This window comes from Stenella coeruleoalba, assembly GCF_951394435.1.
Source record: "Stenella coeruleoalba genome assembly, chromosome: 2".
In the NCBI taxonomy this organism is placed as follows: domain Eukaryota; kingdom Metazoa; phylum Chordata; class Mammalia; order Artiodactyla; family Delphinidae; genus Stenella; species Stenella coeruleoalba.
The window spans coordinates 60330850-60349080 of record NC_137147.1 but is presented as its reverse complement, the minus strand read 5'-3'; the positions used below and the strand labels follow the sequence as shown (position 1 = coordinate 60349080).

Below are 18231 nucleotides of genomic sequence, written 5' to 3'. Positions count from 1 at the left end.
ACATTTAGAAAGCATTTCTAAATCTAAAAATGATTAAAATAATACCAGTAAGTATCTACAAGGTATAATAAAATCTACAAAAAATGTATTACTTAAAACATTATTACCTGTTTCTGGTATTATTGTAAAAATAAGTAAGTTATAGAGGGGAGAAAAGAACAGTTATATGAGGCTATAATACAGAAGAAGATCAGTTTAAAATTTACTCTGAGATAATATTATAGTAGATTGATTTTGCTAACTATAATACTTACATTTCTACACATACATTTGACATTTAAAAATTAATTTCTAACACTTTGCTTTTAAAAGCATAGAAATGCAGCACATGAGTATTTTAATGTGAAATAAAGTGTATTTGGTTAAGTAATAGTTTACAGCATTATTTTTCATGAGAGAAACAATAGCAGTTAATTGGATGAGGAAATTAGGATAGTAGACTAGGCTGTGTAAATATACAATTTAGACAATAAAACATAGTTTGAATTATTTAGGAAATTGAAATTCTTTTTTTCCCCTTTTATTACATAGCTAGTACAGGTACATTTCCCTATGAGAATTAGATTTTAAAAATTTTATGAACATAGTAGTATAATAACTGGAACTTGTGAAGGCGTTTTTGGTTAAAAGGCCTAAACTGGTCTCGGACCTTTAATTTTACACAGACAGCAAAACACAGTCACACCATTGTCTATTTTAATCCAGCAACCTTTGTACAATTTATCTTTTTAAGTAATTGTCATTCTTAAAAAGAAATGGAATAACGATGACTGATGTGTTTGTTTTGGTAGGCGAGTGCAGGCCAAAAATGTCTGAGGTCATTGAATTCTCTTAAAACTAAAAATAGACACCAAAATTTTTCTCAACCTCATTCCGATGTTTTGCAACTATTAGAGTCAGTAAATTTCTCTGTGTGTCAGTTCCTGATCTCTTTTATGAAATGTAATCACTGGGTATATATGGTGGAGCCTCCTTAAGCTGATACTGCTTTGCAATTCCAAACAACCACCTTTCATCATCGCGCTAGAATCTCTATTGTCCTTTAATAAAAGTAGAATTTAAATCAACAGTAAAGCTCTGATAACTCATAGTCTCAATTCCATGTGTTTTAACAGTTTTACTGAATTTAACAATACGGAGTGTTTAGTGATTGGTTACATTTATTTCAGGAAAAATATTTTTGCTTTTCAAGGTGAGCTATAACCTATTACCACAGCAGCATGGATTGTAAATAACGAGATTCACTATTGGCGTCTTATGGTGGAGAACGTAAAAATTCTCCCATTTGGAAAATTTTTAAAAAGTAATAAATCTTTAAATTTTAGGGCTTTGATCTTTGAACTCGTGGGGTTGCAGACTTTTGAAGTGTGCCTTTGTATATCTCTGGTTCTCACTCTTGTGGTTGCTAGGAGACAACATTCCTTAGGCTGAATATCCTACTTGTTGCCCAATTTGATCACTAAGGGTGTTAAGGTAGAGTTAATTTTTAGATCTCTTTGAGAAAGCTACCTTAAGATTAAAAAAAAAAAATGTCACAGAGGGAGAGCCTGGTGGCTCAGAGTTACATATTCTGTCCATTTTTTACTTCAGCACATTTATTTTACCATTCTTATATTTGTATAAAATATTTCTGAATCTTCGACTCTGCAAGCCACATTCTTTAGTTTTGGGAGGTATTTATGATTTATTTGTACAACTCAGTAGGGAACATCTGGTCACCTCTGTGATTCATTTGTAAAATGAGGTGGGCCTTGGTGTCCGTGGCCCAGCCTTCAAGCTGAGCGCACGATTCTTAGTTAATAGACACCATAATGAGAGGCACGCACCTTCCGTCGGTGATCACGTTATTTTAGATTTATACAAACACTTTTTGTTTTAGAAAAACTAATTTAATATACTTTTATATTCGTGTAATTGATGTTTAGCAATTTATGTGCCAGTGAACCTGTATCCTGATATAAGAGACACTGCCACATTTTTTCATTGTCTAACTACCATGTGATTATTTAACAGGAGCTCCAACCTGCAGGGCACTGTGTGATACACACATCTTCAGAAAAATGAAGTTGTGTGTATGGAGTTTTTCTTTTTTTTCTAGTGGTGGAGGGGTTTGGGAGTCTCTGGCTTTGGCTCTCTCACCTCCTCTGGACTTGATATTTAGTTATCATCAGCTTTGAAGAGCTTGCCAAGTAGCTTTCGGGATCCCTTTCCAGGTTTAAGGTTTACTGATTATTTACTTAGTCAGAACAGACTAGATGTTCGTTAAACATTAGTGCTGATAACTAGATATGTATAGAAAAATAGCTTCAATTCATTGCTTGTTCTTTTTCTTTTTAAATTGGTTAGACTATTCAAAGGGTGAGATCATGTTTTATAAACCATATATCGGCATATGTACTCACAAGGATTTTAAATCTCCCTCTGCGTAAGAGGGGAGCAGTGTGTATGATACAATTTGGATGTAAATATACCAGAAGCATTTCAATGTTTTGTGGGAAAAATATGAGAGAGCTGGGGTTGCCCTGTAAACTTCAGTTTACATGGTCACCATAGGTATGCATCATAAGTAAGTAGTTCACTATCCATAGATAGAAATACTGAGCATAACAAAACCTGTCAACTAAATGCATTTTTATACAGAAATACTACTGTGTAATTATTCTTGATAAAAAATTTGTTATTTATGCTAGAATTTTTTCTGTACTACAGTGAGAAAGTGGCTACAAGCATTGTGACCTTATATTCAGTGAACTTTTACTTCTCAGATAGTGCTAGTTATGAGGAAGGAGGAGGATAGTTTCATTGTAAACTACTTGAGGGAAGGGAGCCCATGTTTTCTTAGTGAGAATCCACAGAGTGAACTCAGAAGATACCAGTTGGCTTACGTATGTGAATGTTAACCTTCCCCTGTTTGTAACGTCAGAGGCCAGGCTTTCCTGGTGCTTCACTGTTGATTCTTGGGTGATCTTCTGACACAATACTTGGTGAATGCTTTTGGGTAGTGTTTGCCAAAACATGGAGCAAATATCATGAGTAACTCCATTATTTTTCATGGTGTGCACAAGCATTAAAAAAACATTGAATCACATTATGAGCAGCTGAATTGCTTTTCAGTTTCAAAGTGAATTCTTTCTCAAACCTCCTGAATACATCAAGGAGAAGGCGTCAGCTAAGAGTTAGTCTTTAGCATCTTTCCCACACTTTGTAATAGACGGTACAGCTCTCAGGTTTAGTTTTCTGCAGACTACACTATCCAACACCAATATTTATTTATTTTCATGGTTGCCTTCTGTTTATGGCATGAGATACTGATTTTGTATTTGTGGTATTGAAATTAAGTTATTTTAAAAAATAGATTCACTTAAGTAAAAGAGTAACTTGACTTAAAGAAAAATACTAAGTAAACGATAGTGTAGGTGGAACATAGGGCAACTGTCACAAAGGAGGGACTGAGGTTTGGGAAACAGTATTTTAAAAGATAATGCTGAGTAATATCTAAGAGACGGTAGTTTCTAGAACGGTTACCCTGTGTTCCATGTATTTTACAAAGGAAAAGTTAGCAAAGTAATGATGCATCTCATAAAAATTTGAAAACTTTTTGAGAAGTAATGAAAAGAATGGAAGGAAGATAATAATCTTTATTGGGTAAGGGTCTCTGTGCTAAGGGTTTTTCACATGCTGTCATTTGATCCTTCTAACAGTTTTGAAAAATTACTATTAATTTGTATGTTTGGGCTTAGGTTTGAACTCCAAGGCTTTATTCTGACTACACTGTTGAGATATCGGCTCACTGGCTCTTGTGCACCAGTTACAAGTATGTTAAAGGTGAAGAATGTGGGTAGAGATGACTGTGGGAAAGCATGGATTTTGGAGTCTGGCTCACCTGAGTTTGAGTCCCAGATGTTTGCTCAGCGCAATCTTAGCATGCTATTTACTATGTTATTTACTATGTGCAAACTTTTCTGAGCCATGATATTCTTTTAATCTATAAAATATAAAAAATTATAACAAGCTTACAGAAATGTTGGAAGGATTAAGTAAAATCACATATGTAAAGCACTTAGCACAGTACCTGGTAAGTAAGCAGTTATTCAGTGTTAGTGCCTTCATTCTATTAAAAAAAATTCTAGACTCTCCATATTAATTGAGATTAAAAATAATTATTAGATATGCACGTGAAGTGGAAAAGTGACTTTATATACCCATGGACATGGGAATATTCGGTTCCTTCCACAGCCCTCTCCTCACCATAGGAGACTAATTAAGGAAGATAGAGAGACAGAGTTATCATTTAGTCACATATATTCACAAGTTAATAAATAAAATGCATTTTACTTCTTTTTCTCCCCTCCTCTCTTGGTGTCCAAGGTGAAATGGGCTGCCTTTATAGAAGATCTGAAGTAAGAACTCCCATGTGATAAAAATTTAGCTCCTTTCATTATAAAGGACATATTAAATAAATAACAATGGATTTATTTTAATCTGATTTAAATAGTGTATTTTATAAATAATAGCATATGTCTTTCTATACTGGCCACTGATAACTGTTAAAAACAGGTTCAAGAAGGCCATTCAGATTTTTATAATTCTGAAAAAGAACTCTAGCATGTCATCCCAGCATATTCTGCTATAAAAATGTCTCTTACCTCCCCTCTTTCCTTTTACCAATATCTTTAAAGAATCCATCAGGCTTCCTTAGGTCATATGGACTTACACAATTAGTTCTTATGATAATAAAAAATAATAAAAATTAAGTTTTTTAAGGGTCAATGCATTTCTTTATGAAGAGGTTATATACAGGAAAGCAGTTAGATTATTCACCAGAAAGCATCAATATTTTAATTTGTTTTCAGAAATAAAGAGTTTGAAGAAGCTGTCAATTTCTTTACCTGGGCTGTGAAAATTGATCCCTATTTCCTGGATGCTTACATCGGACGGGGAAATTCTTACATGGAATATGGACATGATGAGGCCATCAGACAAGCACAGAAGGAGTTTCTGAAAGCACTGCATTTTAATCCAGTCTATACAAAAGCCAGAATTTGTTTAGGCTATAATTTGCAGGTAATACTGTATAACAACATTTTACCACGGAAGCACCTTTTGGGCAAGAAAAAGAATATATTTGGCCTGTTAGTGGTGATGGGGATACATGATATTTCTTTGGCTATGAACATTTTACCTTTCTTTTCTTATTCGTATTCAGAGCAGCGGTGAGAAGCAGGGGTTTGATGAGTTATAGGCAGCCTGCCTGGAGAGCATACCCAGGGACCTGGCGTGATAGTGAGATGAGGATCTTCTGAACCTGAGTTTCCTTAACGCCTGCACCCCTTTCTACCTCACCCCCTTATACCTACCACACTTATAGACAACTTTTAAACTTGCCTGATGAGTTTCACATATAACAACCTGGCTAAAATTTGTTTCACTAACTTATACCTGGGCTCCATAGGTTTTGGCCTATTAAATTAGTGAAAAGCTAAAGGGAATAAACAATGTATGATCTATGCGATGGATCAGACAACCACTGCATAGACATTTCTGAATTCAGGTCATCTTCCAAATGGCAGTGAATTAGAACATACCGGAAGGCAAGAGACCAGGCATTTGTCCTTCCAGCAAGTTGGAAGGGTGTTGCTCTGTTGTGTTGTCACACAGGTCTCTGAGTGATTTCTGGGACACTCTGACCTGACCCATGCACTCACCGAGCTATGTGCACTAACAAAAGATGTAGTGGTATTCATGGAATAAAGTGCTAGATGTGTTATATTTTCCATGAAAAGGAAAGGAATAATCTTTTTATCCCTTTTAATATTAAGAAATTTAAACAGTTGTCCAAAGTATGTTTAAATTATGGTAATTTGCGTAAATTCCTATTAATAATCTGTCATTAAAGTTGAATTGTTTTCATTTAGAAGTAAGTGAATTTGGCTGACCTAAGATTAATAATATTGGAGGTGGTTGTGGGTTTGGTTATAGTGAGGTATGCCCAAGAACTGATTAATAAGGGAAGTAAGATTGCCTTCTGAGTTTTAAACATAAAATTAGCCATTATTTGATCACAGTAGAAATTCGCAAAGTCAATTTAGAGACAGGGTGACTCCTAAAACAGCTAGAACTTACTGTAATCAAAAGAAATGTGTTAACAGCATCATTCATTGCATTCAACAAGGATTTACTGAGCACCTAGTATAGGACAGGAACTGATCTAGGCCTAGTGATACAGCAGTGCCCCAAATACACTGGTTCTTCTTGTAGAGTTTACTACCAACTGGAGAGAGAAGCACCAAGCAGTCTTATTAATAAGTATTTAATTCTATTCAGGATAAGTGCAACCAAGAAAAAGGATGGGTTTTAGGACAACTTATAACCAGGGAACCTAGCTTCATTTTAGGGGTGAGGGAAGGCTTTTTGAGAAATTAACATTTAAACTGAGGTGTGAAAGACTAGAATTAGGACTAGGAGTTAGGGCTTAGAACACAGTGTTCCAGAGAGAGGGAACAGCCCATTATAAAGTCTTGTGAGAAAGAGACAGAGGGCTCAAGGGGATGGAATGTTATGGACAAGGGGAGAGTGGTATGGGATGAGACTGAATTGAGTAATGACTGGAGGTGAAGGTCTTTTTAACTGGTCCAGGTCAGTGAAAAATGGGAATGTCACTCACCAGAGCAGTGACATCAGATTTGTGTTTTGTGAAGATCTCACTGATATATATCAGCCTGAAGGAGGATTGAAAAACACATTAGTGTGAGGAAGACTTGAATCAGGAAAGGAAGGACTGAAAAAGGAGAGTTAGAGAGGCCCATCAAATCCTGTTCGGGGGAAGAGTGACCATTTCTTGGACGAATATGAAACAGATTCCCCTACTATGTGCCTACCCCTAGAGTTATGGAAGTGAGCAAAACAATTGTTGTCAGAACAGACAAGTTCAATTCCTTGTTCAATTCGATGTTGGTTTCCCCATAATTTACTGTGAGGGAGAAGCTTTACTGGTTAGAGAACAATGTCTAGTTAACTTATTCATTATATTTCGTGTTAGTTTTATGCAAGAGTCACTGGGCTTTGCTTGGTTTATGTGAGAGTCTGCTTCTGAGGCTCTGGCAAGTTGGGATTTTGAACCCACAGGAATAAAGGACAGTCCCTGGACTGTGCTGAATTTATCAGCTCACTGCCTTCCTGTGATGAGGTATTTAGTTGCCAAATGGCCTTATCTAGGAAATACTCTGACATCATTCTGTTACCAGTGTCCTCTCCTAACCTTCTTTCTTTTTTTCCAGTTGGCGCTAAGGTTGGTATCCACACCTGCTTGGTAGATTTGCATGCAGTTTTCATGGACTGTGTGATGCTGGTACAACTTATCAAATAGGTTTTACACCATCAGTTTATTCATTTACTTATTCAACACATATTTATTTTATTATGTATAGTATGTATAACTGGAGATTCAATGCCAAACAAATAGACAATTCCTGCCTGTGTGTGCAGAGCTCAGGGTAAAATTTGTGGTGATTGTCAGAAGCATTGGTGTTTCCCGTCGTGGTCAAGATTTTATGTTGTTCAGGACTGGTATAAGAGATGACTCTGACAATTAGATTTCTTTCAGTTAATTAAAATTTCAGCATAAATGCTCAGAGGTAATCAGTCAATTGAATGCACTCACAGTACAGCCTACTTCCTTGTTTAAAATACCTTAGATTAAGCACAATATAAATATACCCTTACTAAAGGCTTTATTTGATTAAGTTAGAATCATAAACATTTGTCATGATATGGACAATTTCCTACTTGGTGTAAATGGAAAATTATTTTAGGCCCAAGGAAAATTCCAGAAAGCTTGGAACCACTTTACCATTGCCATAGAAGTTGATCCGAAGAGCTACCTAGCCTATGAAGGAAGAGCTGTGGTCTCTCTTCAGATGGGTGATAATTTTGCTGCAATTCAGGATATAAATGCTGCCATAAAGGTAAAAATCCACTCAGATTATATTATCATTAGCATTAAATTAACATCATCAGTGAGTAAGATCAAATAAGAAGTTCTCTGTTGCTCTCTAAAAGTGACTTGTAGAGAAAATAATGTTTGTATTTTTTCCCTAGGAGATTCCTAAAGAGTTATTATAGCTTACCAGTTTTATAACCTAATGCATTTAAAAAATTTAAAAACAAATCCCTAATAAATGTTGATTCCTCTCAGTAAATGCAAATTTATAGTTTCATGATACATCAATATTATTGTGTAATAAAAAATGAATGCAAAAAATAAAATAATGTTCTGGGTTTGAAGGAACTAAAGAAAGAATACTGTAAATCCCCAGCTTCTTCTGTAGTGAAATGGCAAATAAAAAATGCAGTGACAGAAAATCTGCCTTTTTTCTTCTAGATTTTGGATTCTTTTTTTGTAAATTTAGGTAGATGTTGTAATCTTTAACAGAGCTAAACAGATGAGCTTTTTCCCCCTTACATCTATTCTTTGCAAAGGAACTGAGTAGAGCACTAAGATTATTTGTTTTATTGCAACCAAATAAACCAAGTGTTGACACTGAACCAACTTCATTTGGAGTTGTTTCTCAAAATATTTGCTCTAATGGGGTTTCACTTGCCCTGTAAAATTACTAGTTTCCCACAAAGAGATTTCATAAAGTCCATTTTTGCAGACATGAAATTGGAGATAAGTACTATTCCCAGATGCTAAATACTCATACTATTATATTGCAGATCAATACTAGAGCAGAATTCTTAACAAATCGTGGTGTGATTCATGAGTTTATGGGTCAACAACAGAATGCAATGAGAGACTATCAAGCAGCAATTTTTCTAAACCCCACGTACTCGCTGGCTTACTTTAATGCAGGAAATATCTATTTTCACCACAGACAGTTTTCCCAGGTAATATGAGTTTTCCTTAACATTTTCTTTTTGACCATAAACGCTTTCTCTGCTACATATAGTTTCAAAATGCAATCCTTATATGTCAGGCTAATTTATTCATTAGCTCTTTAAAAATTTTTTTCTCTTTCATAAAAATGTTTATAATTACTTATTAAATGTTTACACCTCTATGGATTTTTTCTCCTCATTATCATCAGCCACTCAGCACTTGTCCAGTAAACACTGTTTTGGACTTCTCTGAGTGCCGGCAGTCGTCGCCTTGCTATCCATTGTCACCAGCTTCCAGCCTGGAATCCTCTGCTCTTTGCCCCCACTTAGCCAAATGTCAGACTTCCTTCCAGACTGTCTTTCGTGATGTGATTATCTAACTCGTCTTAATTTCTACCTTTGCTGAGTTTCAGTCACATGAGCACTTGACTGGAGTAAGGAGATATGTCTGTTAGTTCTGGTTTTCATGACAACTTAATCTTTTTGGACCTTAATTCATAACGGCTGAAATGAAAGTGTTGGGCTATTAGATGATCTGTTTTATATTTTGAATTTATTTTATTTGAATTGTAATGCATTGCATGACTCAAACGCTATTTTTTGTTTTTTTAAATCTATATTCACTCTTTTGTTCATCTTCAATTTTATTTTGTTCTTTGTCTATCTTTTTGAGTCAGAAGCTTAATCCATTTATTGTCACCCTTTCATTTATATTGTGATAAATTGTTAAGGTTATGCTTTTTCCCCAAGTACTGTTTTCAGCAGTATCCCCTGTATTTTGCTCTTTAATGCTTTTATTTTTGTTTTCCCAAAACATTGCACTTGAAATTTTATTTCTCCTTTGACTAAAGAATAAATTAATAGGGCACTTAAAATGTTCAAGAGGAAGGGCTTTTATATTTTCTAATATTGGAGTATAATTAGTCTATATCCATACCTTTTTTTTTTAATTTGGTTTATCTTGGACAGAGAAAGGTTTATTCAAGTATCCTATAATTAGTGTGGCCCTAGATAGTTTTCTTTACATCTCTTGTAATTTCTGCTTTATGAAAATTGATGCTATTTCATGTATAGATGTTCATATTACATATGCATTGCGAATTGTAGTCTTCAGCATTACAAATGCTCTTCTTTGTTTCTCTCTAGAATAAATTCTCCTTTATCTGATGTGAAGATCCTGACCTCTGATTTCATTTGGTTTGCTTTCGCCTGATAGTCCTTTGCCCTTCCTTTTATTTTCAGTGTTTAGAATGTTTCGTTTTAGCTGTGTCTCTTTTATACAGCGTAGAGCTGGATTTTGGTTTAGATGACAATTTGAAAATATTTATCTTTTAATAGGTAGGTTATATCCCATTGACATTTTGGCACGGTCAATATGTTTGGTCTTAGTTCTGTTATTTTATATCATATTTTCTGTTTACATGTATTTAAAATATTCTGTGGTCTGTTTTATTTTAAAATTTCAGAGTTTTTCTAATATTTAGGAAGGTTTACAGTTTGCTTTAGTGATGACCTTTATAAAAATACCCTTGTACCCTTGCTTCCTTATTTCTTTAGTTCTCTTCTATGAAGAACAATAAAATGACCCTTTAATCTCTTCCTCCCTTATTTCTCCCTCTCATCTATTAGTCAATTTTAGTTAGTATTATGCTCTTTTGAAAAATGTTTATATTTATATCCTTAAATCTGCTTGAGCTTGTTCTGTTAGCTTGTCATGTCAGCTTGCTTTCCACTCTCTCTGTATTCTTCCGTTTTGTTGTGTTTCGTCATTCCTACACTGCCAGAGGATTTAATATTTGCATATACTATTTTGTTACCTTTATTTCACGTTTAGTCTTAGTTCTTCAGTTAAATATATTTAATTCTCATCACCAGGCTTTTTGCCAAAGTTTACCTCCTAACCAATCATTTCTTGGTGGTCTGAAATTAGTCTTCTAGTAGAGTCCTGAGAAAGGGTTCATGAGAACAATATTCCTTGAATTGTTTCATGTTCACAGCTGTTAGCCTGCAGCCTTTATATCTTACGACAGCATGTCTGGGTTTAGAGTCCTTGACTCATTTTTTCTTTCCTTGAGTGTTTTGTAAGTGCTGTTTCACTATTTTTTTGGTGTTGCATATGTTGGTGTCAAAAGCCTGATGCAAACCTGATTTTCGTTATTGGTGACTTCTTTTTGTCAGGATAACCAAAGTTTTTATTTTATTTATTTTTTTTAAGTGAAAAGTTTTTTGTTTTGGTTTGGTTTTTTTTGCGGTACGTGGGCCTCTCATTGTTGTGCCCTCTCCCGTTGTGGAGCACAGGCTCCGGACGCGCAGGCTCAGCGGCCATGGCTCACGGGCCCAGCTGCTCCGTGGCATGTGGGATCTTCCCGGACCGGGGCACGAACCCGTGTCCCCTGCATCGGCAGGCGGACTCTCAACCACTGCACCACCAGGGAAGCCCATAAGTGAAAATTTTTTTTACTTAAAAGTATGTGTTAGAGTTAAGCTTTTGGGGTCAAAGTTATCAAGTACAGAGTGTGCATTTTCAATATGTAGATTTCAGAAAATCTTTATTGAATTCAATGTAAATATTTTTCTCTATTTTATTGTTTTGATTTTCTTCATTGGGGATGAATACCAATGATTATAAATAGGACGTCTTTTGACTCCTATATGCCAATTATTTTTTTCAAATGTTTATCTTTTAACATCTGTTTCATTTTCTTTTGCATCCCCTAAATTTTTACTGTGTTTTTTATTATTCCGTTGTTGACCTTATGATCCAGGTTTCTTTAAAACTTTTTTTTTTAGTTCTGTCCCATTTCCATGACATATCTTCCTGGCCAGGAAGATCCTTTTTCTAAGATCCTTTATTATTTATTTATTTATTTCTTAAATGCAGTTTCTTCCTTAACAATTTTTTTCTAGTTTATTTTATAATGTTACATTATAATTTTTATCTACATTGTAGGAATACATTTTTTTCTGGGCAATTTTTATGATCTTTCCAAAAATTAAGCTCTTACTTTTTTATCTTTGTTTTTTACAGTGAAGGCATGCAAATTACTTTTCTGTTCCTTATATTTGAATGAGATAATTTTTTTTTTCCTGGACTAATAGCAGATTTTCTTGTGAGAGATACGGTGATAGGCCATGGTAACTTTCCGAGTTGAGCTACCACTGATGCTATTGCACAGGACTTTACAGTATGTCCTTTCTAGCCTAGCCTGGTTTGGGAAGGCTTCTACCACAAGCTCTGTGTTTCTCAGAACTTTCCACAGGCCTTGTTTCTAAGATAACATTCTCATTTTAAAAAGTTGTTTTTATTGCTTGCATTTTCTGAGATCTGTAACCTCTGTATTCTCCTCTAACACCTGATCCTGTCACCATACCCCTTAAAAATGATCTTTGGGGCACCTTTATCTACCAAGAGGCTAAAGTCCTTGTCTGTATTTTGCTGGAAAAGCTGAGCAGATATTTCCTGATTCCACTTAGTTCTTCATTCTTTCAATCTCCTTATATTTGTAATGTACCTGCCATGTGCTAGGAATTAAGATCCTGAGGATACAGAGCTAAACAAGATAAGGAAGACTTCTTTTATGATGTACCTTACATTTTATTGGAGGAAGAAATAGAAAGTAAACAATATTAGTAGTGATAAACATTTAATACCATCTTATTTAAGCATCAGTATATCAGTACTAGCATACGTGTGGGACTATATGAGATTACCTGGGTGGATAGTATAGATGGAGAGAAGGGGTTTAAGGAGCAAGCCCTGGGGCAATACCAGTGTTTGGAAGTGAAGTAGAGAGGAGACTCCAGAGTGTAGACCGAGTGGGGAGTATCCAGTCAGGATGTTGGGAAGGAAAGCAGGAGAGCATGATATCACCTCAAGAATAAAGTACTTTAAGAAGGGAAATGTGTCCTGTGTCAAATGCTGCTGAGAAGTCAAGGAAGGGCAGGATGGAGAAAATCATTGATGACTTTGGCAAGAACATTGTTGGAGTCGCAATGGCATCAGAGCCTTGAGCGGAAAGGGTTGTGGAGAACATGTGAGGTGAAGAATTAGAGACAGTTCAACGAGTTGGAGAAATTCTTCTGTGAAGAGAAGTAGTGAAATGGGGGTGGTGGCTAGAGTGGAGTAAGGTGTTCGTATTTTTAATTTTTTAAAATATGAGGGATGCTGATTCATGCTCCTGTGTTAATGAAAGGATCTAGTAGAAAGGGAGAAATTGTTGGGGCAGGGGAGAGTGGCAGGGATAATTAGGATCAAAATCTTTGAGGATTTGATGGGGCTAAAGTTTGGAAGTTCCAGGGGTGGCCTTTGAAGGGAGCAGGACACACTATCCATTATGTTATGAGGGAAGGCAGAGAGTTGGGGCACAGCTGGCTGTAGCTAGGTAGATTTTGATAGTAGGTATTTCTCTGAAATGATTACATTTTTTCCATGGACTATGAGTACCAGTTACCAGTTAAGAGTGAGGATGGACAGGTATAAAGGGGGAGAGTATGGCTAGGAGTTTTAAAGAGAAAATGTGAAATAATTATTTTAGAGAGCGGTAGGGATGTTCTAGGGAAGTATAGTAGAACCACCAGACAACTTCAAGTTCTCATTTGAGGTTGTGGTTAAATTTAAAGTGAGATCTTGACTCCATACTGCTTTGTATATAATTATTTCTGTACAGATTCAGTACAGCTTTCTGTCACCCCACAATTGTTTCTGTGTGTTAGTCTCTTATCTCCTCATTCCAGTTAAGCTCTTTAATGCCAGGAATCACACTGCTTTCTCTTCTCTCCATATTTCCTTACTCAGAAAGCCCATCTATACCCATGGCTTATACTACATGTCAGCCTCCACCTTTCTTCTGAGCTCCTAACCCATATTTATCGCCAGTTGCTAAAACTGGATGTTTTACAAGTGCATGAGAGCCAAAACTGAATTAATCTCTCTATCCTCTATGCCCCGTCCAACTCTTCTTTGTATAACCCTGTCTCAGTTCAAGATGTCATTCCATGGAGTCACCTGAGTAAAAATATTAGCATCAATTGCAACTTTCTCTTCCTCAACTTCTTCATCTAATCAGTCATCTAATCCTGTCAAATTTCCTTCTTAGTTTTTTTCTCAGATATGCCCTTTCCATTCTGTTTCTACTGCCATTGCCTTAGTTTAGCTGTTTCCCAAGTTAGATCAGTTAGCTTGCTGACCCCTGTGATGAGGCTGGTTGACCTCAGTGGTGAAGCTAGCTGCTGGGACAGAGAATTATCAAAGGTATTATTATATAAGGCATGAATGAGATTGTCATAGCTCAGACCTCAGACAGCTGGGAGGCTAATGTTTTCCCAGGCTGACAGGCCAGGGTCAGTTGCCTTAAACTTCCTCAAGCTCAGACCACACTCTGGCTGGGTCTTGGCAATGTTTCTCTGCATTGTAGAGTTAGTTAACGAGCATTAGACAAACACGGTGCCCAGGGCAATTTTCTGTTTCTGTCAGTGTTTAAGGTCCACATGAGAGGGAGACCCTCACATTTAAACTTATTTGTCCTTAATCACTCTATGGACATCATGTATAAAACTATTTGGTTAGATCTAAAGTGTAGTTTGATCTTTGATTTTTTTTTTTTTTTTTTTAAGTATGGCTCTTGCTCCCCCAAGCTGGGGACACATCAGCTGGGCAAATATTTGATCTAAAATGTATTCCGCTCTCTGTCTTGATATACTGGATACTCGGGCTTTGCAGTATGTGCTCCCTTCAGAGACAAGCAGACTTTGAGAGTAGCTGTTCAGCTATTTTGGTATGCTGTATGCTTCTTTGTGGAGCAAATTCTTCTATTTCCTGTCCATCTTCCCCCTCCCGCTTTGTTTCTGATGTATGGAAAGAAGATTTAGGGCCAGGAGGAAGGGTCCCTCAACAGACCAGATAATCTCTAAAGGATTAAAACATGTATGTGTTCTGGCTTCTTTTATGGTTGGTTAGTGACTTAATGGTTTTAAACCACAATTGGATGAGCTACATGCATGTGTCATGAATTACAGGTGACTTTTAAAAAATACCTGGATCTGCTTCCTAATTACTTACAGATATGAGGACATTAGACCAATTGTTAAATCAAGGCCATCTATTGTGGTAGGCGTCTTTGGCCTCTAACTACTTCATAGTTAATGCTCCTGTTCTTCAAGTAACCTCATTAAATTTATAGGCTTTCATTTTCTAAGTAATATGTTTTCAAAGTTGTAACAGAAAGTTACATTGTTCAGAGTTAACCATACTATTTTGTTTTACTAAGTTCATTTATTTTAGCTGAGGTAGGCATTTGCTCCTACCTGATTGCAAGTCATGCTTTTGTGATGTAGAATTGTGTAGCCTTTATTGATCATTTACTGGTGAATTAAAATGAAACAAATTAATTTTTGAAGGAAATCTTGGCTCTGCTTCGAGTCATTCCCTTGCCTCATTTGTAATGACTGTGAGTCCAGCCTCCTGTTCAGGAGTGAATTCTCTTTAATTTAAGCTCTTCACAGAGGGATGTCAATTCTGCTGCCATCTTAAGGGATCCTTAAATTGCACTTAACTACAGCATAGAATAGCTCCCATTCTGGGATGAGATGGGTCACACAATCTTGATCTAATTGCTTCTCAAAAGTCTCAGGCAGTAAAATTCATGGAGTATTACCTGAGGGCTATGACATCTCTCCATTTGTAGACACTGGCAAAAAAAAAAAACCAGATGTATCAATAATAATTGACTGAGTCCTTACTATATTCTGCATATTTTTCTCAATACTTTACCTGTCAGCTCACTTAATCCTCATAGCAGCACTGAAAGTAGGGTTCGATTTGTTGCCTCCATTTTATAGACGAGAAAAATCGAGTCAGAGTGTTTTAGTTACTCACCAAAGAGCTAATAAGTGGTAGAGCCAGGGTTTGAACCTAGAAATCTGGCCCCATGGTCTGGGCTCCTGGCCACCATGCTCTCAGTGTTTCACTTCACCCACAATGGAAGTGAACTGAGGACACATCCCTGAGAAATATAGAGAAAAATAGTTCCATGAAGAAGACTGATAGAAAATGATCAGAGAGGTAGGGGAAAAACTAGGGAGACACCCTGTCTCAAGGACAGAGAGAGTTTTAAGAGGGAAGGGGAGACCAAGAGCATCTGTGCCCCAGAAATGCCATGGAAAGAAAGGACTAGAAAATGCTTACTGGGCTTGACGACATCTTCAGCCTTAGCAAGAGCAGACCTCATGGGCTAGGGGGAGGTAGATAGAGCCCAGACTGTGCTGTACTGGGGAAAAGTCGAGTGGTAAGGAATTGGAGACAGCAAGCCATATTGTTAAAAACAACTTTTCCTTTAGGGAAGTTTTAAAGTAGGAGGCACATTTTCCATCCATCATAGAGTTAGAGATGAGATTCCTACCTTGAGTAGTAGGGTGTCTAATCGGCATCTCAAGCAATGTGTGATGAAGGACCAGTTTTTAAAAATTTTCTAACTTAATGTTGATCAAGACCCCAACACCAGTCGATGGACCACAATTTGGAGGGTCCCTTCCGGCTTGATGACGATTTGTGAATCATCTAGAGTTTTTGATCTTCTTGACAAGCTGATTTTAATCTTCTGTCTTTCTTCCTTTATAGCTTTTCATAGTATAACAGAGTTTTTAATCTCTTTTGGTAAGGTTTAGAACTTTATTTTCAAAATTTGCTTCTCTCTTTAGCCCTTACTCTGCTTTTATATGAAAAATGTTAATTTTCAAACTTATATTTATCCTCCTGTGTGACCTTCTTTTCTAACTTATATTTTACTTTTTTCTACTGCTGTACAGGGATGTGAGATTTGTGTGTAGTGGGGGAGGTGGAGGTGGTAGTGGAACATTTCACCTCAGCAGAGAGTATTTTGTCTCTGACACTATCTAAAACTGCTGACACATGGTGATAACAAAAAGCAGACCAACTATTGGTTGGTTTTATTATTGTCTTTTACATTCTCTACAGATGCTGGCACCTCCTTATCATCTGTATCTGGGATGAAATGCTTCCACTATCTCCTCAGTGTGCCACTGGCCTTAGTTTTATATTAAAAGTGTTTCAAGTTGCTGTATAGCTGCCAATTAAAATATATTCAGATTATCATTATCTTCACACTTTTATAGGCTATTGACTACTTCTCAAAGGCTTTAAAGTTTGATCCAGAAAATGAATGTGCTACCATGAATCGAGCTATTGCAAATACAGTATTAAAGAGATATGAAGAAGCAAAAGAAGACTTTGCACGTGTAGTTGAAAGCTGTCCATTTTGGGCTGCAGTATATTTTAACAGAGCATACTTCTACTGTTGTTTAAAGCAATATGAACTAGCTGAAGAAGACCTAAGTAAAGGTATATTTTTTTGTAATTTTTTGATTAATATTATAATGGTTGATTTGTTGGTTTTTGATGACAAAAGAAGAAAATCATCAAGTCGATTTGCCTAGATAACTAACATTAGAATTAATGGTTTTATATATCATATCTTTAATGTAATCAGTATGGATTCCTTTATGTAATAACTTACAGCATTGGTAAGCTAAGACATAGAAAATTATTAGGGAAACCATACATAAACATTGCCAGCCTTTCAAAAAAGACATTGTACTGTGTTTTCCCAAGTTAATTTTCTTAGAAAGATTCAGTGTTTTAAATTTAACTAAATAATGAGGTACATATGAGGAAAAATGTTTTCAAATAGATAATACTAAAGTTCTTATATTATAAAATTTTTATTTAAAAAAGTGAAGCTTTTTGAATGCTAGCATAAAACATATCTTGAAATTTTTTTCTTTTACAGCTCTGTCTTTGAAACCTAATGATGCTCTAGTATATAATCTTAGAGCAGAAGTTCGTGGTAAAATAGGTCTGATTGATGAAGCTGTGGCTGACTATAACCAAGCACTTTATCTCCAGGAACATGCCTCAGTGGTATGACTACATAGACCATGGCTTCTGTAGTAGTCTACACAGCTGTTCTTCCATAAATTGAAAAGTATTTGTTGCTTTAAAAAAAGTTTGCACTGTCTTCATTGTTTTGTGCTTTATGTTTAGTCTTTTATATAATTCTTTAATGCATTTTAGCAACACCTTTTTGTTATATATTAATTATAAAACTTTCAGATCATTTTCTGCAGATTTGGAACAACTCAATAATTCAATTTCTTCACAAGGTGTAGAATTTAAATGAGAATGTTTCTCAAGGGACATATTAACACAAAATATTTTCTTTAAAGTAAAATAATTCCTTTTAAAATAATACTGTGTGATTTTAGAAAATGTGTCATTGACATTTTCATCAATACCTAAATGTAATCAACAGTATCCAGATCAAAAAAAAAAGAGAGCTG

The 18231-nt window shown here is 35.8% G+C and overlaps 1 protein-coding gene across 1 annotated transcript in view; it reads left to right on the top strand.

Annotated features, from left to right (window-relative positions):
* The window catches only part of TTC6 (tetratricopeptide repeat domain 6), a 220782-nt gene extending 202959 nt beyond the window's left edge, over nt 1-17823 (top strand). The window contains exons 28-32 of the mRNA XM_079912364.1: nt 4854-5064; nt 7812-7964; nt 8716-8886; nt 17008-17233; nt 17682-17823. Coding sequence (XP_079768490.1) covers nt 4854-5064; nt 7812-7964; nt 8716-8886; nt 17008-17233; nt 17682-17818 — 898 coding nt within the window. The 3' untranslated portion in view covers nt 17819-17823. The remainder of the gene's footprint in view (nt 1-4853; nt 5065-7811; nt 7965-8715; nt 8887-17007; nt 17234-17681) is intronic.
* The last annotated feature ends 408 nt before the right edge of the window (nt 17824-18231 follow it).